The sequence below is a fragment of the Hyperoodon ampullatus genome (genome assembly GCF_949752795.1).
Source record: "Hyperoodon ampullatus genome assembly, chromosome: 4".
NCBI classification, from domain to species: domain Eukaryota; kingdom Metazoa; phylum Chordata; class Mammalia; order Artiodactyla; family Ziphiidae; genus Hyperoodon; species Hyperoodon ampullatus.
In genome coordinates this window covers 73804855-73831546 of record NC_136917.1, presented here as the reverse complement: position 1 = coordinate 73831546, position 26692 = coordinate 73804855, and the positions used below count along the sequence as shown (strand labels likewise).

Here is a 26692-nt window from a genome sequence, read left to right as displayed (position 1 = left end):
TGGGCAGGATTTGGGGCCCTCTCCATTGAACCTTTATCCTCATCATTAAAGACCCATTATCTTGATCGTTAAATTTGCTGTTGGTTTTTTGGGGGGCGGGCTTCCGGGAAGAGCTTGCACGCAAGCATAGGGCACCCCAAACCCGACAGAACAGCCCCGCCCTTTCCCTACCCGTCCCCACCTAGCTGGAGTGCCCGGAGCGGGCGCTGCCGGGGCGCTCGAGAGACCCTAGCGCCAGTGCGCCCTCTGTGGCCGGGGTCTAGAACTGGGGCTCCGCGGGGCCAGGGCCGGCTCCGCCCACTCGCGTGGACGTTCACGCGAGAGGGGGGCGTGGGTCGAGGAGTGGGGATGGCGTGCAGCGCTAGACCGGTCGGCCACCTACGCTGGTGATTTTGAAAGTCTCTTCTATAACTGTAAAGAAAGGAAAACCAGACATACCCTGGCGACCAAGGTAGAATGTCTCCGAGATATCAGAATGGTCGAGAGACCGCCTTTTCTCTTGGTACAACGATAAATACACTTTGAAACGCCACTGAGAGAGAGAACCTGAGGGAACAGGGGAGAGGGTCAGAGGGAGCTAGAGGCAGAAGGGAAGAGGGAGAGAAAGGGGCAGAGGCCGGGGAGAAAAGCCGAGAGCCGTCGGTTCCTTGGAGACGACAACGCCGTCCGCACCCAACTCGGGAGGCTTTTGGAGGCGCCCGGGGCCTCGACCCTGTGCCAGGTGGATTTGGGTGCGACGAATTCCAAGGGAGCACGTCGGGTCACCTCTCCCCCTGCTCCCAGTGGCCTCGGCGCCCTCCGGCGTCACCTCCCTCGCAGGTGGCTCACCCGGGCGGGGATGCTGTTGGCGCGGGGTTTACCCGGGGTTAACCCTCTCCCTTTCCTCCCTCCCTCTCGCGTGTCTCCGGCAGGTTGCGACATGTGTGCGGACAACCGCAACGGCGAGTGCCCCATGCACGGGCCGCTGCACTCGCTGCGTCGGCTCGTGGGTACCAGCAGCGCCGCGGCCGCCGCGCCCCCTCCGGAGCTGCCCGAGTGGCTTCGGGACCTGCCACGGGAGGTGTGTCTGTGCACCAGCACCGTGCCCGGTCTGGCCTACGGCATCTGCGCGGCGCAGAGGATTCAGCAGGGCACCTGGATTGGGCCCTTCCAGGGCGTGCTCCTGCCCCCGGAGAAGGTGCAGGCCGGCGCCGTGAGGAACACGCAACATCTCTGGGAGGTAAGTCGGCCGCCACCGAGAACCTTGCCACCCAGCCGGAGCTTTGGCCGGCAAAGAGCCTACCTTGTTCCCCAGAGGGTAGTGGAGGCTCGATTTCTCTGGTCACGCAGATGCCTGGTATTTTCAGCACCTGCAGTGAAGAGGTGCAGAGCCAGGCCCAGCACTACAGCAACCCAGCCAGGAAGACAGGGCTTACAGGTTTCTGAAGAGGGAATCACCATAACAAGCTTCCATTCCAGGTGTGATAGATTTGACTGTTGTCTCCCTTGATCTTGAGAAAAAGAGAAAACACCTGAGGAGGTAGAACAGAGGAGGCTGGGCATTGGGATGTGAGCTAGGTGAATTTTGTGTTCTATTTTAAGCTCTTCCAACATGTTGTTTTTGTTTGTGCCCACTGGGCAAGAAGGAACATAAGCATAAACAGCAGGAAGGAGAGTCAGGTTCATTTTCTCAGATAAAAACAATTTGGTAAACGCTGAATGTGAGAGACTGTAACATGTTTCACAACTTTCAAAGTGCCCAAAGTAAAGCAAAATCGTACTGTGAATCAGATACCACAAATTCTGCTTCTCTGACAAAGTACAGTTATTCAGTCTTCAACAAGGTACTGTAGGAAAACTCTGGGCAGTTTGGTATAACCCAATTGATAGTACTTCAATGGTACAATCTTACCTGATGCTATTACTTAAAAGTCAACAACGTATTTGAAAACTATTAACCTGAGATTTGTCTCAAAGCTTCATGGTTGATTATTGAGGTCCATTCCGGAAGAGACAGACCCTTAATGTAGGTTTCCCCCACACCAATTTTAGATACTCCCACCATGGAGAGTTATTTATGAAAATAAGGTGCCAGAAGTCTTACTCTTAAGCAGTATGTACATCTGACTGAGGCCAGGCAATATAATGGAGTGGGATTTGCCAGAAGACAAACTTTTTTAAATGCCAGAGGCCAAGTTGGCATGGACCTTAAGGCTCCATTAATGGCTCATTTCTGCAACAGCTTGCCCCCCACTTTTGGCTCAGTAGCCTGCAAGATGATCATTTTTCACTGCAAGTTGCCTTATAGTCACTAACTAAACTCATACGATTCAATAATCCACTCAGATTTTGCTGAGCACCCACTCTGGCCAGCACTATGACTTGGTCTCCAGGACGCTTGTATGACTATTGGCAGTGGGTACTAAGGCCTGTGTCTGCAGAGCTGCCTTTGATTAAAGGGGAGGAACTAAATCTATGAGCTCATAGCCAAGCAGCCCAAGATGACCACATGGTGGCCACTGGGCTGTGTACCCTACAGTTATCCACTGGTGCACTGCACTGTGCCCAGGCTCCCAGGTTCCATTTCACACCTAAACTATTGTGAAATTATTACTGGAAAACAATTATACATTTTTAATCTTTCAGAATAGAATTCTTGAATGAGGAAAAAAAGAGGCATATTTATGTTGCCAAATAGTGCTTTCTTTTTTTTTTTTAAACAAATTTTATATAGGGAAATGGGGCAGGAGAAAATGGTCAATACACTGAGTCAAGTTAGACTTTAGAGCTTTTGGATAGGAAAAACTGACATGTGGGAAATAAAGCATCTGGTTTTGAAATATTTTCTAGTTGGTTTTTGTTTTTGACTAATTAGTTGTTACCTCCACTGTGGTTTCAAGTTTATAAAACAATTCCAGTCACTTTTCGTGTTCCAGTGGTATTATTAGGAACTCTATACCATACAGTTAAAGATCTGCCAATACTTTTCTGAGGAAATCGTAAAGCAGTTGCTTAGTGGTACAGATTTGTTCTATCTGAAAATGTTAAAACTGAGCACTATTACATTGCCCTCTGATGCCTTGGGTTTAGTGCCCGTCTGTTTTTAGAGTGCCGGGGACAAAGCCACAAATATGAAAAAAATCCCATAGCTTATTGTGGTTGTTGGTGTTTGTTTTCCTGAAAGGCTTTGAATGATTGGGATGTTGGCAGGAGACCACTATACAGATAGAATATGATGATATATATCAATACTGAAAACTATGGAGCCTTTTTTCTGCACCTTTACTTGTACTTGATGAAGTTAAAATTCTGTTGTAGCAAAGAGACTGGGGAATTTAATTAGTTTGTTGTTGTTGATACTTCGGTGGATATAAAGTGAGTTTTACCTGTTGTTTAGGGTATGTGAGTTGAGTGTGTTGTGGGGTGGTACATAGACTTGGTTCTGTGTTACAAAAAAAGACTTGCTGAGTTTATGCTTGAATGATCTACTTCTAAAAAGGACATAATCTATTTATTTTTATCATCTGTAAGAATAGTTACAATAACATGCATTTAGGGGATGGAAGGGATATTAAAACTGAGGCCATGTAATACGTATCAGACTCCTGGGAGATCATATAAATGCGACCGACCAGGGTCACGTAACTGAGTGCCAATGTCCATGTGTAAGATAAAATACTTATTTAATAGGTTTCAGAGTTTTACTAGTATAATTATTTTTAAGATATGAAGTGTAAGTTTATTTTAATTTTTAAGCATTATAATTTATTATTTTTATAAAATGTGACTATTTGAATTGTTACATTTATAACAGAAAATTCTAAATGTGGGATTGTTCCTCAGATTTTAGTCTTTCCTTTCAAATCTAAATTTTATTGTGAAAAAATTTTAATTATTATATTTTTTTATATTAGAAAGAATCAGTAATTGGAATACACTGTAGGTCTATAAGAAACTTTTGGCAATAATTGTTTAATGACTCATGTAATAATTATCCATTTTGAAAACACACTTTTAAAGATATCTTCCAGACTATCAGATCGACATAAAGCAGATCTTGAAAAAATTAAAAGCAATCAATCATTACTATTTCATTTTAAAAGTCAACTGGAATCGTTTCTCTTTCTCACATGTTTTTCAAGTCACTTGCAAGTGAAGAAATGTCTTTATATTTAGAGTTCAATACTCAGGTCCTGATGGATCTTACCAAGGTTACTTATCTTTATTTCAGTACAATAAATGGATTGCTAATCCCGTCACTGTTTCCAAGTAGATGATGGATTTTTGTTTCAGTTTACAGTTCATTGTTTTTAGTAAGGTTGTACTTTATTATACACATGAAGGCTTATTACAGAAACAATCAGATTCACTTTAGTTACTCCTTTTGTTGAATCATTAAAAGCTCTTTTTTTTTGTAGAAAAATGACTTTTAAAATATTTAACATATATCATTTACGGAGAGCTTGTTTGATTGGTTTGTAAGTGTGCTATCATCTTTTAGTTAATATTTTCTTTATGTATAATCCTGGTTCATAAAAATACAATTTAAAGAAAGTTAAATATCATGCCACTACCTTCATTATGTTTTGACTCTTTTGGGTATTTGTAGTTTAAGGAGGTTAACAAGCTAAAAGCCAAATTATTAGTCCTTTTTTGGGCCAATTTCTTTTAGAATCAGAATTTTAATGTGTTTTACAAAAAATAATAAGTTCAGATACTTTAAAACAGAAATATTACAGGATGGATTAAACAATCACTTGCCTTGCTTATATACCTGTATTCCAGCAAGACTTGGATGCATGATATATTTCTAGCTATTTGGCCATAACAGGAAAGATCTTTCTGAATGTTTTGCAAAGAAAGCATAGTCGTTCTCAGCAATTAGGTCTTATTGATGAGAGTGAGATAATTTTGTCCTAATGTGTTTTCTAATAAAGAAGTGAAAGGGCACATTTGATTCCAACATTTATGAAAACATTATCTCAATTATTAATGTGCCCCTTTTCCCTTGAGATAAATTAATCTAGTCGTACATGGTTTCCCCTTTCTGCTTAACATCAGAATTTAATACGACTGGACCTGAGGAATGTACATGGTGTATACTTTAAATTCTACTGGAAGAAAATACGGAAATTTAAAATTAAGTTACAGTTTAAGATAGCCTAGAATTACTCAAGCCTTTCAACTCAAAGTCTGATTTGACAAGAAATTTTACCAACATTGACAAAATAAATTGCACTTATTTTCACCCTAGAAAACTTTTTCTGTTAATTGAAATAATGCAGTAACTTGTTAGGATTACAGTCAAGGTACTAATTTTACAGAATTTCTCTTTGCCTGAGTAAAATTTGAGTGTCTCATTTTCAATTGCACTACGTAGAAAGCTTCATTATTTTTCTTCAGAAAATCAAGGGGTATAACATAATGTGGTCCTTTTTGTGGTTTGATTTTGTGCCATAATATTTTAGATTTAATAAGAGTTTTACTTTGAAGCAAGTGGTCTATTTTTCATCATTACTATTTAGCTTAGGTCAAAAGACATTAATGAAAACCAATTTTAAAAATGTATTACATGCTGCTAAATGTTTATATTTCAAAGCCATCACAAGTAATTGGTACTAGAAGGAAATGAATTGATTTCATATTTTAAGTGTATTATGTATGTTTCCATAAGCGACCCAACTCCATCTATAGTACTGTACCCATTTGTATATATTTAGATGTTGAAAAAAATCACTTGAAAATAATAATTTTAAATTCAATAAAAATCATTTTTAAATTCAATTAAAATCACTTAAAAATTGTTCCAGTGATAGTGCTGTAACTGTATACTCCATATTTTGCTTTATAGACCTGGGCTCATTTTGGCCTTATTCACCAAAACACCAGGGGACAGAATTATGTGGCTGTCACAGCTATATTGAAGTAAAAATTGTGTTTCTTAGCAATTTATCATTTAATATAGCAGAGTGCTTGTCATTTTAGTTTTTAATATATCAACTCCATGAAATCCAAATAATGTCTCCTTCAAAATAAACCATAGTCATGTTACTATTATGTTTTTAATTATGCAGAGTAACAGCTGGTGCATCTCTTTGGCTTTGCCTCATTTGATTTGAAGATATCTTTTATAGTGGTGCCCATTTGATCGAGTGTGAGCATTTTGTAGTTTTACATAAACTGTAAAACCATCTGCCGCCTCTTGAAATGGTTTCCAGAATTGTGTTAAAAATCAAAACTTAGTACTTAAAGTTGGCTTTGAAAAGGTCCATTTAAAGTCCTGGTCCTCTTGGTTTATGTACCAAATGCCACCCTTGGTTTTCTAAGTCCAAAAATGACTCTGCTTTAAAAAAAATTATAAGAGCCATTTGGAAATTCTCATGTTAGTGAAGTTTAATCCAAATATGCATGTGGCACTAGAGTGTTTTAGTTGCAAATACTTTATAAAGAATGATGTGTTCTGTATCTGCAGAACTATTTTTCTCATTGGTCAGTTCAGTTTATCTATTGTTTACAGATTGCTTCTTTTGATAGCATTTTGTCCATGTGAAGAAAGTAATTCACAAGTATTTCTTGGTCTATAACTGCACATTTTCTTACATTGTATAATTTTTTTTCCTTTTTCCACACTGCCTTAAAAATAGGGTATGGAAATTAAAATCAGAATTGCAGAGGTTACAGGACAGATGAAATCTGCTGTCTCCAATCACTGCGTGGCAGCAAGTGATCTGATGAAAATGTGATTTTGGTAACACTGGGTCAGAGAAACCTGCAGGGGAGCCTTTTAATTTCACTGTCAATTAAGGCAGTTTTAACTATTCAAGGAAATCTACCACATTACCCAGAAACCACTTGTAGTTGTCATATAATGTTATGAGTTTAAACGTTTTTGGTTGAATACGGAAAACTGCCTATTACTCAGCTGAGGAATCATGTCCACAGTACCAAAATCCTCATTTCTCAGAGGGTGGATGTGATACATTGGTGTTTGGCTTTTCTAAAAAGTGCTGTGCATGGGACCACTATGAGACTGCCTTGCTCTCCTTTTTTCTTTTTCTTTTTTGGAATCATATATAATCCACAATTTCATGAGTTGAGACATTTCTTGTGTATTTACACAAGAAATACAGACTCCGGTATAACTACTTAGCATAAAAGCTAGAGCAGCCAGAACAGCGTATACTTTTCCTTGTAAGCATTTGCCACCTCGCTCAGATAAGTTACAGAATTCCATTATCCAAATTGTTACACATGTGTGACAGAGGTTGACCTTTCGTCATGTCAATCCTTTTTGTGTAGGCCCCAGGCTCCAGCCTAATGGCTCAAACCCTGATTTACTCACTGTAATAAGGGCAGGAGGTCGAGCAATTGTCAGGCTGCCTGTTCGTACTCTTCTTGGAGCCTGGTTGAAGGCTGTTAACACAAAGCTTTTCAAAGTGAATTTACAACCAGCACCACTGACAGAGGCCAATCAGTGCACCATAAATGTCAGGTTAGTGAGATTGAGCAGTAAGTAAAGTACTGACAGCACACTATTGGCTGGAATCAATTGGCCAAGGTTTAACTGAGAAGAGCAATCTCTGTGTGGTGGGCTTAGGGAAAGAGCTAAGTGTGCAGCCTGGGTTTCCAGGTGGAGTCTGTAGATGTACCTGTGAGGGTTGGGATGTCACCCATTTGCTGCGGTGCATCCAGCATCGTCGTGTCGATATGCTTCACGATCTGGGGGTTCAGAGCGGCAGAGCCTGCTGATTCTGAGTTGGGTGCTAAAAAATGCCCCTAGCATTAGACAGGAGAGAGAGAGAAAAAAACTATTAAAATATGGGGCTGTCAGAACTGGGAGACACATCCAGTGCGTTACAGTTCAGTGAAAGGTAATTTGTTTAAGTTGCAAAACTGTAACAGGGCTTTCTCCCAAGGCAGAGAGACAGATAAGCCCATTCTTTTGCTCTTCCTGGGGCTCAGCAGGGTGAAACTTTCATGGAAGTCACTAATGACTGATTATGGGTTGAGGGTCTGAATATCCATGAAATGTGGTTTCCCCACCAGACAAATGTTTTTATCATTTTTTGTAATGACAGCCTGGACAACAATTCATTTAACTCTGAAGGCATCAGCATTAAAATGGAGGAATCCATTAAAATGCTGTATGCAAGGATTTATAAATTAGGCAATTTCCTTGATTATTGCAGTCATTTACAAAATTGATTGTTCCAGTGTGGTATAGACAGATTTCAGCAGCGATCATTGACAACAAGCACATTCTGATATCTATAGCTACTGGTCACTAAACCAGGTCAGTGTTCCTCACCCCCCTTCTGTTCTTGGTCTCAAGGTCAGGCAGACTGATTTCAAAGAAGCTTATAATTATGAAGTTTCATTTGTCTTCAGAGGAGACTCACCTAGGCTGTGAGGGTAGGTGTGGGTTGCTCTTAAAGGTTGTAGCATTCTATTTACAATAGCCAGGACATGGAAGCAACCTAAGTGTCCATCGACAGATGAATGGATAAAGAAGATGTGGCACATATATACAATGGAGTATTACTCAGCCATAAAAAGAAACGAAATTGAGTTATTGGTAGTGAGGTGGATGGACCTAGAGACTGTCATACAGAGTGAAGTAAGTCAGAAAGAGAAAAACAAATACCATATGCTAACACATATATATGGAATCTAAAAAAAAAAAAAAATCATGAAGAACCTAGGGGCAAGACGTGAATAAAGACACAGACCTACTAGAGAATGGACTTGAGGATATGGGGAGGGGGAAGGGTAAGCGGGGACAAAGTGAGAGAGTGATAGTGTATACATGGACATATACACACTACCAAATGTAAAAGAGATAGCTAGTGGGAAGCAGCCGCATAGCACAGGGAGATCAGCTCGATGCTTTGTGACCACCTAGAGGGGTGGGATAGGGAGGGTGGGAGGGAGGGAGATGCAAGAGGGAAGAGATATGGGGATATATGTATATGTATAACTGATTCACTTTATTATAAAGCAGAAACTAACACACCATTGTAAAGCAATTATACTCCAATAAAAATGTTAAGGAAAAAAAAAGGTTGGAGCATTGTTTTTATATTTTAATCATACTTTGTGGGAGGGTATTGATGATCCCGATATGCTTCAGATCAGTAGCACAGATTTTGAGATGTTTCCAACTTGAAATAATTTTTGCAAATTGCATCTATAAATATTTGTTTGATTGAAGATCTAAAAGTCAATAATGTGTTTTATTTGTTGGTCCTTAGAGTTCTAATTACCCAATAGATATATCAGAGAGTCACTGGATTTTAGGTCAATTAATTCTGGAAAGCCTAATAAAGACATTGTTGCAAGTGTGAAATGCTCAAAATGCTGCAGATTTTCCTATATAAGAATGCACACAAGTTCACTTGGTGTTTAATCATTAACCACAAACCACAAAGTTGTCTTTATTTCTGAAATATCAGAGATGGGCATGCCAGATGTGTCTGCAGAGCTCTATCCAATGAAAGCTGGCTGTGCAGTTTATGCTTAGTACAGAATAACTAACTTTAGACATTTGTTTTCAATCATCATTTTGTTTTTAATCATAATTTTCCCCTTTTGGAACTCTAACACAAACTGGGGCTTGTAAAACAATAACACTTCAGAAAATTGTTTAACACTGTTGGGAAGGCAAAAAATTTTCAGTTTGTCCTGATTTGAATATATAATAATTTGATCTCAAGGTAGTTCTTTGTTTTAAATTGAAGATGTATGTTTTGGGAAGTCCTGTGGCTTGGGGGCACTTTGCACTTATTTGGCTACTGTTACTTAATACTCTAAGTCAGAAGTTCATTTTCATTTTTAATTAGTTGTAAAATTCACTGCTTAAAAATTGAGTAAAAAAGGCAGTGTTTCAGTTCAGTGTCTTGATGTGATCTCTTCATTTTTATTTAAATTTTTTTTTACACAGTATTCTGGTTTCTGTTAAGACTTAAAAGCCGTGGGACTAGATCTGTCTCCGGGGAGCTCTGAACGAAGCACTCAGTTTTATAGGTGTTTTTGCCAATCCCCTTGTAAATTTATTTAATAAACCAACACCTACAGCATGCAATTGTGAAATAATGATATGGGATTAAGCCCATTTTATTAAAATGAACAGTGTTTTTCACTCTCTGTGATCATTTTAAATTAAGCCTGCCTCCGATAATGAAGTGTCTGTAGAAACATTCGGTGTAATCTAATTCAGTAGAAAGTTCTTAAGTTCTTTTTATAATTGGAATTAAATTAAATATAATCAAGTCATGTTTTCAGTATCTTGTAAAGCACCAGGGCCTCAAGTGTTGTTAGCACACGTGGGAATATTAATGTTTATCGCAAAAGCAACAGTACTAAATTCCTAGATATCCTTGCAAACTCCAAAATGGTAGATAACCTGTAAATAAATTCTAGGTTAGAATATAATGTTTTTAGAACCTGTTGTGTTTGTCCCACACTAATATTAAATTTTATTTTTGATATACAAAATGCACAAATAGTTCCTGGGAGAGAGAGTCCTGAAAAATATTGGTCTACTGAGGAAAACACTTAATTTCAATTTATTGCAATTAATTGCAATTTAAAATTTGACCTGGATAATCTACAAAGTAGAAAATCAAATTGCTAAACTTTAAAATGGTAGAAATGAATTTTTCTATTAAAAATAATTCTTATCATAAGAAATTTAAACTGTATGAAAGTATAAACCAGTGGTAACCATTATTGACAATTTTTATAATGGTCTTTTGAGAGATGACTATGTAATGTAATATACATTTGTTTGTATATGCATTGTATATACATTGAATCACAGTTTTGCTAAAAGATACTTGTGCTATCTCCTTGAATCTGCAAAACACATTTTAAAAGCAGCAACTAATGACACTGTTTTCATAGGATCTCCTGCAGATGTTTAAATTTGGCTCACCCATGAATAGATTTTGATTTTGTGTCTAGTCCCATCCTCCGCTCTCTGTATCTTCCCTGGTGGGAAATTTCATTAACAGTCTGCAGATCCTACTGATACTATAGAAGCATTTCTACTGATATTTTCATGTTTTATAGCACATCTTTAATAAGACCAGAGCCTTTCTGAGATCTATAGGGAGATTTTAATAGTCCTCAGGGAGGAAGGAAAAAATTTTTGTGTTTCTTTTAATACATCAAGGTGTTAACAAAAAATAATCAAATCTCTTTGAAATGCTTTTCTAAGTAAGAAGACTCCTTGATTTATGTAGCTGTGTGTGAGACTTGAGGGAAACTACTTAATTTCTTTGTACCTCTTGTTTCTCCATATGTAAAAGAGAGCCATATTGTACTATTACACAAATTAGAGTAACAATATTTATGATGCTTGTTTAATAAAAGACATTTTCCCTTTTTCAATTGGGGTTTTAATAATAATTTTTAAGTCTGTAGTGGACTTGCATATAGTAATAAAGAATCTCATTATTTGTCTGTGGAAACAAAAGATTGTACATGGTAGCCCATGATACACAGTTTGGATTTAATTACTTACTATAAAATCAGGCTTAATATTTAAATGCAAATTTATTTAACACTGCTTACAAGTAAGAAAGGATTATGTATTAAGGGGATTCCATACAACATGGATGTACAAAAAATCATCGCTGGCTTTAATTTTTAAAAGAACATTTCTAATGGATGGCAACAGGGTAACTACAAATATTAGACACATAAAGAACATTTCCTAGAGGTACATGATTTCAGTAAGTGAAATGGTCACTCATAACCCTCACAACAGAGAACTGACTTGCAATATGAACATGCAAGGGGAAAAACTTAGTAAAATCACCAAGCAGCCCTAAACCTGAAGGTCTTTTGACCATGGACCTTGAATCAGGAGCAATTCAATAGGTAGCTTTGACCCTGGATATTGAATTCTGAATAGAAAAACATCTCAATGCCCAGCATATCGTGACTTGTCAATAAATATTAAATGACAACAAATCAATATAGTCGCACTTTTGCCACTGTCCATAAAAATGTGTGTGCAGCTATGTGTGTACCAGTGAATACCTACATAATAGTACATTATACAACTTAAGAATATGTGTCAGTGTTGGTTCCAAGTGACAGAAAATTTTAAATGAAAAAATAAACATAAATACCAAAACTTGTCATAGAGAACAAAAATTAAACTGAAATTAATATTTTTCTAATATATATTTATTGAATATTAACCATATCTCTTATGTATCTGGAGTTTTTACTTTGATGATAATCTAATCAGGGGTGATAGTCAAAATATCTGACAACCAATCCAGCTTAGACCCTGCCTCATAAACCTGGATGCCTACAGTTGTATCTGTGCTCCATGGGCTACATATCAGCTCCAAAGCTAGGATAGTTAGCAGAGCTTTAGCAAAGCCATTAAACAAATAGTCTGTAATGGGTATAAGTTTCAGTTTTGCAAGATGAAGAAGTTCTGGAGATTGATTGTATAATATTGTGGATATTCTTATCAGTACTAAACTATATGGTAACTTTTATGTGTATTTTACCACAATAAGAAAAGAATAATAACTATATTTTCGGTGATTTTTCTTCTAGCTCAGTGATTCTTAAACTCTCACATCCTGGAGACAAGAATCTCCAGGTGCAGGGAGCCCAGGAAAATTCAATCTGGGGGCCTGCCCCGAAAAGATTCTGATTCAGTGGTCCTGCATTGGGACCCAGGAATCAATTTTCTGAACCAGTGTCCCACGTGGTGCTGGAACTACAGTTTGGGGAACGAAATGCCAAGCTCCCCCTTTCTCGGCCTTACTCCTGAGGTTGTTAACTTCCCTTCGTGCTTCTTCCCTTGTCTTGGCTGCTCTTGAGCAAACCTGGCATATCTTCAGTTTCCCTTCTATATCTGGTCTCATCTGTTCCTATGTTAATTCTAGTCTCACCCCTTGCTTTCATTCCTGCTACACCTTGCTAATCTCTAGGCATTTCCAAACTCCTCCCTTACCACCCACACCCCAAGATAGGTAAATAGACAGATAAAAATAGATATAAATATTAAAGAACTACTAACAGCAAAATGGACTTGCCTGACTTTCATATTTTCTGTCTTTCTGAAGTCCTTCTGGCCAGGTATAAGGAAGCAGCCAAAAAGGCAGAAAGCTTTCCACTTCGTGTCAGCTGCAGTGTGTAATTAGCCCCTTAGCAATCAAGGTGTGCTTCAGGAGGAGGTGGCCCTCTGGAAGGCATTTGGTGGCATTCACAGGGCCTGAGTTCCAGCCCTCACTGGGTGTGAGCTGTGTGACTGCAAGCAGATACCTTCACTCCCTCGGCTCTTACCAGCACTACATCTGACGGCACTGTCCTTTCCATGTCTCCTGCCAGCCCCTTCTGTGCAGCCCTATATCGTAGAGAGGCCATATACTCCTTGCATGATATTTGTGATTTGCGGTCTGTAAATTTTCCATATGCTAACTTTATCTGCAAATGTGCTGGTTGTTTTCTGTCTTCCTCTTCGGGTTCCCATTTCTGCCCGTTGAGGGAGCATGCAGCCTGTATTCTGATCACAGCGTACCGTACCTGCTCTTACTGTTTCAGTTGTTCCCTGTGAGAGGTGGCTCTCAGACTCCGTTTCCCACACTGGGTCTGAGATCCTCTATCCTCACTTGTCTGTGGGACATCTCCATTTAGGTATCCTGACATTGTTTCAAATTGAGTTCACTAACAGCGGCCACCTCACACCTCCTCAAATAGGAATCCACTTATCCTTAACTTACCATTCTCTCATTCTCCTTTTTGGCCTATGAGCCTCGCATTTTTGGAGTTACTGTAATGGCTTTTAAAAATATTTGTATTTCTGGCAACTAACAGAGTATCTAGCACACAAAAAGCACTTAATAAACACTGTTGATCTCTTTTTTTTTAGAGTTGGAGTTGTTATATGAACAAATTTGAAAAAAAAAATTGGAGGATCACTCAAATAAAAGTTAATAGTGCATATAAATTATTTTGTAAAAAAAATAAAGTCCAAATATGAATCCTAAACTGCATCCTTGCTTCTGTCCAGAAGTATCCATTACTGAAAGGCAAATATCCTCTGTTGCTAATAAAAAATAAAAGATTTCTTTTTATTCTTGAAATTTGAGAACTCATTTGACATTACTAAAGATGTCTAAAGAAATCTTATCTGTGACACTTTTATAAACAAGGTATTAAAAATTGTAGTGGGACATCTTAGACACAAGCTGCAATTGGTGCTAAGACCCACTTTCAGAGCCTACTTCTGTAAAAAGTAAGGAGGTAATAATCTGACACTGGAAACGCCGTTGATCTGACAGCAGTATTAACAACTAATACATTTAAGCTGAGACTTTGTGCCAGGCATTCTGCTGAGAGCTTTATAGGAATTATCTTAGTTCACCCTCAGAATAACCCAATAAGGTAAAGACTACCACAGTATTTTTCAAATGAAGCAAGTTTTCGGATGAAGGCAGAGAGAAGTTAAGTAACTTGCCCAAGGTTGTAGGTAGTAAAGGTAGGATTTCCACCGAGTTGTGTGAGCTGCAGAGTTTTTGCTCTGAACCCATCTGTTGCTGTGCTGCCTGCCCTTTGCACTCTCAGACCTGAACTCCCATAATATTACAGGGCTGCAGTCTCTGCCACAGACTTCTCTGTGCATCCAACCTGGTCTCTGGACCTGGCTGGGAACACTCCCTCCTTGGTGGGCACTGCTTTGGTTTCTCAGACACAGCCCAGCCAGCTTCACAGAGACCCCATAGCTCAGACCCTTGAGATTAGTCCCCCTTGTGTTCCAGGATCATGGGCTCCACATTTATCATCCCAGAAAATGTAAACTCCTCAGCATTCAGGGAAGCACATTTATGGAGAAAGTACTGTGCATGAGGTGTTGTGCATGTCACAGAGGTGGGCAAGACCAACTCTGCCCTCAAGTACTGTAGAATAGTAGGATTGCAAGTAATTCCAGTTGAAAACAGTGTCCAGAAAGCGCTTTTTGAGGTGCACAGAGGGGAGAGGTTCCTGCTGAGATCAGGGAAGGAGGAGAAATTTGACCTCGGGACATAGATAGTTAATACTCAGAGAGTCAGGGATTGGGAGGAAAGATGCTCCTAGGGGAAGCTCAGCTCCTTCATTCTAAGTGAACTGCTTCCTGTTCTTTGTCAACGTCTTGTTAATTTCCACTGCTGTGCTTTTGCCTAAGCTATTACTTCACCTAGAAGGTTTTTGCTTCTTATTCTGGTCAACCTATATCTTTTACTTTTTTAGAGTCATATCTTCCAAGAATTCATTGGGGGTTAACCCCAGGTCTCCACCACCCTTTCCACATTCTCTTTCCTTCAACCCTGTCCTTGACAGGGTTAAAGTTTTGCTCTTTCACCTGATATTGCTTGCAGCCTCGGTTTGGTAAGCTCATTTTGGGGACATACTTTGACTAAAAAATTGCTTGTTCTTTGTCTGTGATTCAGCTTTGACTGAGTGTCCTGTATTTTTATGTGTGAAATGTACAGTCCTATTAAGGTTACATTGAGGAGAGACCTGATGAAAAAAGAAATGAACTGTCAGGGAGGCCAGTGTGCTGGTAGCCCAGTGAGTTCAGAGGAGCTTTGTGGGAGAGAACGTCAGAGGTATCTGGGATCAGGTAAATTAGACCATGAGAAAGACTGCATTTTATCCTGAGCGAAGTAGATCTTGAGAGAGGAGTAGCACAGGCCAACTTATGTTGTTATTGTTTTAAAATAAATTTATTTATTTATTTATTTTTGGCTGCGTTGGGTCTTCATTGCTGTGTGCAGGCTTTCTTTAGTTACAGTGAGCGGGGGCTACTCTGTTGTGGTGCGCAGGCTTCTCATTGTGGCGGCTTCTCTTGTTGCGGAGCGTGGGCTCTAGGTGTGTGGGCTTCAGTAGTTGCAGCATGTGGGCTCAATAGTTGTGGCTCGTGGCTCTAGAGCACAGGCTCAGTAGTTGCAGTGCATGGCCTCAGCTGCTCCGTGGCATGTGGGATCTTCCCGGACCAGGGCTCGAACCCTGGTATTGGCAGGCGGATTCTTAACCACTGCACCACCAGGGAAGTCCCAACCTCTGTTTTAAAAGGATCACTCTGGGGTGCTGTGTGGAGAACAAGTCTGTTGCGGGACAAGGGTGGATGCTGGTAGGAGGAACTCAGAGGACAGGATGTGACTGGAGAAATAAATAGGAGTTGTGAGCATTTGGCTGTTATTTAAATCCATAGGACTACTTGAGGTCAGCTGGGCAGTGTGGGTAGGCAGAGCTTTGACTAGAGGAGAGCTACGATGTCTCTAGTTCTAGAAACCTCTGTGAATTGGATCTCCAGGTTGAATGTGGATGAAGGACCATGTAGTTTTAAACAAGGTATTAAACAAGTTAGGTATAGCTGTGGATGCCTCACCTCATTTCCCTCCTGCGCCAGTAATGGGAACTGTCCTTACTTTTGCCTCTGTGGTAGAATGGCAGTGAGGCAGTAATACAGCGACTTACAATGATGCTGCCGCTCTGAAATGTGTTGGCATCTGTGAACCATGAAGCCATTATATGTCCTAGATGCGGTCTATATTAGGATCCTTCCCCAAGGAGAGGATGCTTAATCTGACTCACCTACATGTTCTGTGGAAAATCTCATGTATGTCCTCTATTCGTAGTGAGTCATCCCCGTGTTCTCTTGCAGTTTTCATCATGCTTCTTACGAGGTCTTTATTTTACTTTTTTTTACGATTATAAGTGCTAAACATATTTATGAAAGGGAATTTGGAAAATGCAGAAAAATATTTTTAAAAGAAAAGAAAAATGAGCTGTAATTAATTTGGTGTCATTCTTATTGCAGTTAGTTTTTTTCATTTACTATACAGATGAAAGCGTGCTGTTTGCCTTTTATCATAAAATCAATAAGCATTTTCCGCATTTTGAAAATTCTTTGAGTATATAGCCAGTGATGTTGATTGGCTATATACTCTTAATATGGTTGACTCCAATTGTTGAATACTTGTGTTGGTCCTCCCTCACTCCCTCCCTCCTCCCCTACCTCCTTTCCTCCCTTCCTTCCTTCCACCCTCTCTCCTTACTTTGAAAGTGTTACTAGTCATTTGATATCCTGAGTGTATTGGATCATGCTTGCCAAAATACATGCAGGAAAAAACACACACAGAAAAACTCTGTTTATACTAACAAAAATAACATTAAGAACAACAGGAGACATTTGTCCTGCACTTTCTAATTTATTCGAGATTTCACAACCGGCTCACTGATTTTGTTGCTGCTGCAGCCTCTCAAATGCAGGGAGTGCTCTGTGCTGCCTGGTACGAGTGAGATGGGGAAGCTGGGTCCTGGGGGCTGCCTGCTCTGCTCTTCAGAAGGCCTGGCGGGTGGAGCTGGCTCTTTTGACCCGACTGCTCCAGGGGAGCTTTCCATCTGTCCAAATGTTAGCCTGGAACTAAACGCCTCCATACAGTGATGAAATCCCTAACAAATGTAGTGACAACACTGAACATAAGGGCTTCATTTTTTTCAAATTGTTTGCATTTACTGTTAATTCAGTTTGAATTATAAGTCACCTCCACGTGAATGACTCACGCACTCATTATTGTGAGATTTGTTTTTGAAAATGTACAAAACAGGAGAAGTTGGTTTGCAAACTCTGCATTGCCGAGATAGTACTGAACTGGTTTCCAATTGAGAAAATTGTTTTACGTCTTTGTACATCTTGTATTCCAGGCCTGGAGTTCTACAAGAAAACAGCAATATATTTTATTTTTTAATTTAATTTAATTTTTTTAACATCTTTATTGGAGTATAATTGCTTTACAATGTTGTGTTAGTTTCTGCTGTATAACAAAGTGAATCAGCTATATGTATACATATATCCCCATATCCCCTCCAGAAATATCTTTTAAAAGCACACTTGGATCACTGTCCACAGTGGCTCTTGGAGGGGATAAATATGCAAATCAAACTTAACTGTGTAGCAAAATGAAAAAAAATTTTCTTCTATTTCAGGACATTTCGTTTCAGGCCAGTTGAAACCCTTTTCCAAGCCTGGACCTTCTGGGATCTAGAGGGGTGGATAGATTAGGCCTTATAGGTTGTGACGAAAGTGGGGAAATGGTTTCAAAAGCAAATCACTTTCACACTGTATAAAAGACTGGAGAGAAACAGTAAGGATATATTCAGAAAACAGCCATATAAATAGGTAATTGCTGAAATATTTGGATAATTTTGAGAATAAATGCAGGCTAACATTTTTGGACAGTGAAATCAGCTTTTCATAATAACTCTGCCTCCCAGCCAGTAATTTCCTTGTTCTCCCTAATTTACTTCACTTTTCTGTAGCTGACAAATTCCTGTACCTCAAGTTCTGTACCTCAAATAAACCGACTTTCCAGCTACCAAGTTCTGTTGTGAGACTCTTGTGTTACCTCCTGCTTTTATGCACAAACTGGTTCCCGCCACCCTGCCAGGGAGCTCTGGAGCCCTGAAAGCTCTGGGCTTTCTGATGACTTTCCCCATGGGGCTTCCAAGGATGCCCGGTATCCCAACAGTTCATTTAATTTTGGACCGAGGTCCAGAGTAATTCTAGAGTTATGCAACTTTTAACAGTCTTAGGGCTCCTAATAAGGGGTGTGGGTACTGGGAGAGGGCAGTGAACACACCCAGCAGTCTCTGCTAGGGGGCTTATGGCTAAGTGATCACAGCCAAGATTGGACTGCCCTAGAAGGCAGTGGGTCATTTGAGGTACCTTGGGTTTTTGGCTTTTTTTTCCTGGCCAAGGAAGAGGAACGGTAGTGACTTCTGAAAACTGTTTAGTAGCCTGGCATGATGGAAATTTTCACGCTCTTAACTTTGGATCACAGCAAGTTTGTGTCTGGAAAGTTTAAAATGGCTGTTTTAGGAACACATTCTAAAGGACTAGGTAACCAGTAGGAAATAAGGTGGGTTTCATTTTGTTGTCTTATCACCTCTCCTGTTTGGCTAGAGTCACCGATGGGTTTTGCTCAGATTTACCCCACTGGCATAAGATGTCTAATGATGGAAGTTCTATTTAAATCTTGCTGAAGTTACCAGAGCAGAGAGCATCACTCAAAGCAACTGTAGAGAGTGTCACATAGGAATGAATGTAAAATCCAAGTAGCATTTGCTTTGCATGCATGATGACTAGCACGCTGAAAACTGGAGCAGAAGTTGTGGAGATGTGTAAAGTGTTAACAGAGGCAGTCCCAGATCTGGAAGAGTTCACGCTGTGACCGAGGAGAGCCGCTCAACCAGTCAGTCTGTATACTGGGGCTGCCCAAAAATGTTCGTTCATTTTCTTCCGTAAGATGGCTCTAGTAGCACTTAGTTGCCTTTAACTTCATTTGAAATAATTTTGTTAGGTTGTGTTGTGACAGCTGTCATATCAGCGTGGAAGTAAAAAAAACCATCAAAATCGGTGAATTTTTGGGCAGCCATTTTAATATTGAAGATGGAAGGGAAAATGCAACATTTTTGGCATATTATGCTTTACTATTTCAAGAAAGGTAATGCAACTGAAACGCAAAAACGATTTGTGCAGTATATGGAGAAAGTGTTGTGACTGATTGAACGTGTCAAAAGTGGTTTGCGGGGCTTCCCTGGTGGCACAGTGGTTGAGAGTCCGCCTGCCGATGCAGGGGACACGGGTTCGTGCCCCGGTCTGGGAAGATTCCACATGCCGCGGAGCGGCTGGGCCTGTGAGCCATGGCCGCTGAGCCTGCGCGTCCGGAGCCTGTGCTCTGCAACGGGAGAGGCCACAACAGTGAGAGGCCTGCGTATCGCAAAAAAAATAAAAAGGGGTTTGCGAAGTTTTGTGCTGGAGACTTCTTGTTGGGCAATGCTCCACGGTTGGGTGGACCAGTTGAAGTTGATAGCGACCAAATCGAGACATTAATTGAGAACAATCAGCATTATACCACCCGGGAGATAGCCAACAGACTCCAAATATCCAAATCAAGAGTTGAAAATCATTTGCACCAGCTTGGTTATGTTCATCACTCTGATGTTTGGGTTCTACACAAGTTAAGCAGAAAAGAAACCTTCTTGATCGTATTTCTGCATGTGATTCTCTACTTAAACGTAATGAAAATGTTCTGTTTTTAAAACAAATTGTGACGGGTGATGAAAAGCGGATACTGTACAATAATGTGGAACGGAAGAGATTGTGGAGCAAGTGAAATGAACCACCACCAACCACACCAAAGGCCGGTCTTCATCCAAAGAAGGTGATGTTGTGTATATGGTGCAATTGGAAGGGAGTCCTCTATTATGAGCTCCTTCTGGAAAGCCGAATGATTAATTCCAAAAGTACTGTTCCCAGTTAGACCAACTGAAAGCAACACTTGACGAAAAGCGTCCGGAATTAGTCAACAGAAAACACATAATCTTCCATTAGGATAACACAAGAGCACATGTTTCTTTGATGACCAGGCAGAAACAGTTATAGCTTGGCTATAACTGCTCCTCTCCACTCCTGCTATAGTGACCAGCAGCTTCTGCCCGTGATGCCTAGCCCTGCCCCCTCTTGGAATTAGAGGAATGCATCTGTTTGTGGGCTGGAGATTAGAGTTTCGGGTGGGGGACTACAAGGAAAGCTGTCTTTTTGGGTGGCCTCACAAGACATGCTTCAGACCCGAAGCTGATACTTCTAAACTTCCTTCTCTGATAATCTATAATTTTCTGTTTTTAGAACTACATTGTCAGCGATGTCAGAGAGACCCTTCTCAGATGATTCATCCATTTAAGACTAGCAGTGATATCTCTTGTTTGGAAATTAAGCAACAGAAATGACTTCAAGGGGGCAAGCTAAATAAAGACATTTAAAATTAATATATGTCTCTGCTTATACTACCAAGTTAAGTCAGGTCAGTTTTATTCCAGAGCTTTAAACAAGGTTGAAAAATTATATTTTAATTTATATTTTTAAATTTCTTTAATCTGAACATTTTAAGTTAAGAATTATTTTTACAAGTTTTTCCTTCATCATGTCTTCTACAGTGCCCAGTATATATTAGCTATTTTGTAAAGAGTTATTGCTTAGTTTTTAACATCTTTCATTTTTTCAAGGTGTTTATTTATTCTCATTTTACCGTGTTCCAAAAAGATTTAAAATGGCCCTTAGAGAGTCTGCATTTAGAGACTGATAAATATTTTAGGGATATGAAAATGGAAAATAGCAACAAATGTGCATAGCTTAAAAATATTCTAGGTAGGCTTCCCTGGTGGTGCAGTGGTTGAGAGTCCGCCTGCTGATGCAGGGGACATGGGTTCGTGCCCTGGTCCGGGAGGATCCCACATGCCGTGGAGTGGCTGGGCCCGTGAGCCATGGCCGCTGAGCCTGCACGTCCGGAGCCTGTGCAAAAAAAAAATTCTAGGTATTGTTTTGGTGCTAGAACATGTTATATCCAAATAGTGTTGTCTTGACATGGTTACCTGATTTACTCCCCCTCCAGGTGTTCTGTTGTTTATTTGCTTGTAGAATGTGTATGATGCTACCATCATCTGGAGGCAACAGAGCGACACATGCAGAGTTGGGCAGGCTGAAATCTGTCTGTGGGGTGTAGCTGACTGTAGCTGTGCAATGCTGTGTTTCTTTATTGTTTTTTTGCTTATAAAATGAGTGATTGATGTTTATTATCAAAAATTTTTAAAAAACAGAAAAAAATTAAATTCTCATAGTCCACCACCTGGCAACAAACTCTAAATTTTATTTTATTTTATTTTACAAACTCTAAATTTTAAATGTATTTTTAAAGAAAGATATATATATATATATATGTGTGTGTGTATTATGTTGAAAAAAATTTTACTTAAAATTATTGCCTAAGCGTGTTGGAGTATAATTAATATTCTTGTAATCACTTTATTTAATATATTGTCCAGCAAATGGATGAGTCAGAATTAGCTTAACTGTTTTCTTATTGTTAGATATTTAACATCTGTGTTGTTTACAGGTTTTCATTATTTTTATGAACATATTTAGACATGTTACTTACCATGCTTTTGACCTCTGTATATTGGGAATTATTTCTCTCTTACAGGTTATTGATAATAATGAATAAGGTAATATATGACAAATAGTAGGTTCTTATTAAATATGGACCCCCATTTTCTTTACCTTTGGCCTGAATAGGACTGTCTTAAGATCTTTGAGTTGATGTTTATAAACATTAACTGACTGATATTTTGAAAATGATAATTACAAAAATGTAAAATTCCTAACTTTATACAAGAGAGAAAAGTTGCTTTAGGTTCAGTTTTGCAAACTGAATATTTTTAAATCACTAGGGCAGTGGTTCCCAAGCCACTGGGAAACTTTTTCCCTAACTTTCTATAGGAATTTAAAATCTACCCAAAGGAAGGGAGAGCTAGTACCAAGTCCTCTTGTACCCAGCATCTGTTTTGAATAATTTTTCTTTCCATTCTCTTCCTTCTGTTCTATCCTGCCATTTTTTTTGCTTTGTTTTAATTTTGTTTTGTATTTTTTGTTATTGTTTGAATATTTTAAAGTAAATCCCAGGCACCATAGTATCTTGCCTACAGATACTTCCTCTAAAAGATACAGATTTTAAAAACCCACATAACCATAATGCCATTATCACACTCAGCAGTATTAACAATAATTTCTTAATATTATCTAATTTCTATATTCCCTCATTTCCTCCCAAGTATCGTTTTTACAGTTGGTTTGTTTGAATAATCAAAACAAGATCGTCACATTGCACTTTGTTGAAACTTCTCTTAGGTCTCTTTTAATCTATAACTGTTGAATAGTTGTGGAGCTTTTTTTTTTTTTCTTTTATGAGCGTTCTTGAGTCTTCCCCTCTAACCTATTGAATCAGGATCATCAGGGAGGTAGTCTGACGGCCTGCGTTTCGTAGAAGCTCTAGCAGTGATTCTGATGGAGAAACAGAGAATCTCTATCAATGAGCATACTTAAGACACCTTTGGAGTGAATTTTTTAGTAGAGGAGTAAACTTTTTGAAATACTAAAATAATCACCCCCTAATTCCCTGCTTTATTTATTTTATAAATGTGAACCCTTTATTTATTGGATTTTCCCAAAATGAGAATTACTTCTTGTATGGGTGATGATTGAGGTGATTTATGGTTTCTTCTCACAATAACTTCTTTTTCTCTTGATGATTGTTCCCCCGATAGGTGTTTTTACTGTTTCCTGTTAAGAAATCAGTACTAAAATTTCTCAGTCTATTTGTATCATATATGTAGTTATCTATCTTTGTAAAAATTTTTTTAAATGAGGATATGTAGGGAAATAAGAAAAAAATAAAAATTATCTATACTCTCTGTTTAGAGGTAATCACTGATAGTATTTTCACTGTATTTCATTCTAGTCTTTTCCTATGGCAGTCAACTTTTTTAAAAAATAAAGTTTTAAGTTCTATTATGAGCATTTTGGTAAGTTTCTAACATGATATATTGTAAATGTTTTTTTTCAGCGACTAAATATTCTTTACTATAAATTTAATGGCTGCCTAGTATCCCAGCATATGGGTATGGTCTAATGTTGGGTATTTGTCTTGTTAATTTTTTTCCCTGGTATGGATAATACTCTAATAGAATCAGTATAGATTTTTTTACATATGTATGATTGTTTTCCTGGTTTAACTTTTTATATTTCTAAGCTAAAATGTTTTTACACTTTAAAGGCTTTTAATCTTGCCTAATTTGCCTTCGGAAGGGTTGTATCAGTTTACATTCTTCTGAGTGGATGAGAAACTATTTATTTCCCTGACCCCATATCTACATTGTGCTCTTTTTCTATTATAAACCAGTTATTTGTCATTCCCTCTTTCATATTAGTGGTTTTAAATATAGGATCTCACTTACACTCAGTTATGCTTTCTGAAGCACATGATACCTGATGATTCAGTATTTGATCTTTTTGACTCTTGGAGTATTAGGAGACACACTTCGGAGGTCAGGGATTCCACCTGTGGTCAGTTCAAAGCCCTCAGCTCTCATTACAGGGATAAAGGATGGTAGAATCATGTAGCTGCTATTGAGTTTTTTTGTGTAGTTTGATCATTTTAAATATTGCATTGTGGCATAGATAATGAAATGTCCTAGTTCTAGAGGTAGCTGCATTTTGTGGATAAGCAAAATGAATCCAAAATAAATGAACTTTGTCAATTATCTTTAGTAGAGGCCAAATTTGCAGGCAAAATATTTTACAATTGGTTGTATAGTTTCCATTTTTATTGCCCTTCATTCTTTTCGACATTTATACTGATGCCATAATAGGCATATGTTTTCTCTCTCCTCCCATGCAAACTCTGATACCACTCTGATACAGTTTGAAACTTTAACCCTGGGTGACATAGACCCTTAATGTACCTGATTTCTTATCTAGCTTTTCTGGCTCCCCTTTAGTCCAGTCTCTTGTGTCAGATGGGAGCTCTAAGGGCTGTCATTACAGGGTGACTGAAAAAGGAATACCATGGAAAGACAGCTAAGGTTTGGATGGGGAAAGGGAGACCTGGGGTTTTTGAATATTTTTAAAAAACTGTTGAAAACCATGGTTTGGAGTAGATGACAGTCCTTAAACAAAGCTCATCAGAGTGGAATGAGCAAAGTCAGGGAAGACAGGATCCCTTGTAAGTTTCAACTTGGCCCAGGGTGGGCCAACCTTGGAGCCTGACCAGACAGGCTGAGCTGCTGTTACTTTTGTGTTGAAGGCAAGTTGGTTGTGCATCTCTGTTGTGTGCGGCAACTGTCCTGAGCAACCACACCAAAATACTTTGTGTTTGTGACTTTTTATGCAGCACAACAGGAAGAGTCAATCTGGTGATTTTCTGAATAATTATTTCAGTCTAGATGGCTAGCAGGATAACTGAGACTCCAATGGAAATGATTTTATCTTATATTGTCCAGTGTCGCCACTCACATTGGTACAATGAATGTTGCCAAATTTTAGCTTACTTTTGTGCTGTTTATACACACTTCATATGGTGCTTTGTTTTAAAAGACCTCAAAGTATTTTTATGGAAGTATTTACAGGAAGTTTGGTTCTCAAGGGCTAAGGCAAAAATATTATTACTTCATTGGTAAATGTATTTATCCAAATCTGCTTTTTAAGACAATAGCCTAACATAGAGCTGGCATTAAATGGAATGATTCTGGTCTTTCAAAGATACAGTGTCTAATTCAGAAACTCTGCTGTTTTTGGCAGTCACACTGCCTTGATTTAGGTGGGACAGGGATCAGGGAATAAAATGACTCCACCCAGGAGCAAAGTGGACAAGTTTGACAGCAGTGAAAACTAAGACATTGACACATCCGGAATATTTATGGTTAAGACCAGGGACGTCTGGAAAGTTAGACAGCTCTGTCATTTATTAATTTATTAGCCTTTGCATCATGCTTTACTTTAGAAGACTGATCTGTGGCCTCTGAAAGGATATGTCTTCTACCTCTGTATTTTTTCTCTTCATATAAAATAAAGATACTCTACTTACAGTTTTCTAAAAAAGTAAAATAAAGGAAAAAACCATCCATGCTTTTGCATCCAGATCTGTGAAAAAACTGCTTTCTCTGTAGTCACATATTGTGTACCCCAAAGATTTGATGCTAGAAACTCATCATTACAGATATTTCCCTGGAGACGTAGTGTGGGCAACTTATAAAACATTTTTTTTTGAAACCTTGTGTTGCATTTTCCTGAAAACTCTCCCAGTACCCTGCTCAGTGCACATAAACACACACACACACACACACGGACTCTTCAGCTGTGGGTGCCCTTCATGCTTCTAACCCAGCTAGGCTTGTAGTACATTTTAAGTCTGGTGACTCACAGTCTGTTTGGTTTTATTTTTGCCTCATTTAAATTGCGGTATCATAAATAACTCCATTTTTAAAAAATCATTTGAGTAGCAGACACCCCAAAGCATTAAAATTAAACAATGTTAATGGGGATTTACTTTGGCTGCTATTGTTTTAATATGACAAATGGCCATGCATCAAGCTGCGTAGCACAGTTTATTTATGCAGACATAATTGGGCCCTTGAAATGAAATATGCAGTGAGCCATTTGCCAGAAATTCAAAGTCGACTTGACGTGGTCCCTCCTCCAATCTTACTCCTTCTGTGTGCTTGATAAGTTTACAGCGAAATGTAAGCTAGATGAATACTCTTGGATGGGGGACATTGTAATTAGGCTTAGGAAAGAAGCTACCTAATATTCAAAATGGAACACTTCCTCCTGCATTTCTTTGGCGTTTTTTGGTGACTTCTAGTGGGAGAGACTTGAAAGTTAGAAAAAAAAATATTTTTGGTTTCAGATGTCCGAAAAAGAGGCCGTTTCCCAAAGTGTTCTCACTGAAGAGTTTCGTGGTCTGAAGGACACTGAGCCCTAACATGCAGGCTTTTGGAGAGAAACCATAGAATGTCCTTTCTCAGAGATCATGGGGAACAGTGTACACGCTCTCATTTCCAAGTCCTTGTCAAGCCCATCTAGGGTCCTGTCCTCTCTCTACATTCATTCTGTTGTGCTTATGTGAATGGAGGGAGGGATAGAGATATAGTCGTTCATTTATGGCTGGACAGATGTTACTTTGAGGTTGTAATTACTTCCTTTTTAACAGTTAGGAAGTAGGGACTAAGTTGGCACAGCAGATAAGTTCTGGGAATGAGAAACCAACCTGCCAGGAATTCTCCCCAATTCATTTCAGCTTCTCACTCT

The 26692-nt window shown here is 39.0% G+C and overlaps 1 protein-coding gene across 1 annotated transcript in view; it reads left to right on the top strand.

Annotated features, from left to right (window-relative positions):
* The window catches only part of PRDM6 (PR/SET domain 6), a gene marked incomplete at its 5' end in the record, with an annotated part of 99485 nt that overhangs the window by 8896 nt on the left and 63897 nt on the right, over positions 1 to 26692 (top strand). Inside the window, one exon of the mRNA XM_079702605.1 lies at positions 912 to 1219. Within this exon, the coding sequence (XP_079558731.1) occupies positions 912 to 1219 (308 nt within the window). The remainder of the gene's footprint in view (positions 1 to 911; positions 1220 to 26692) is intronic.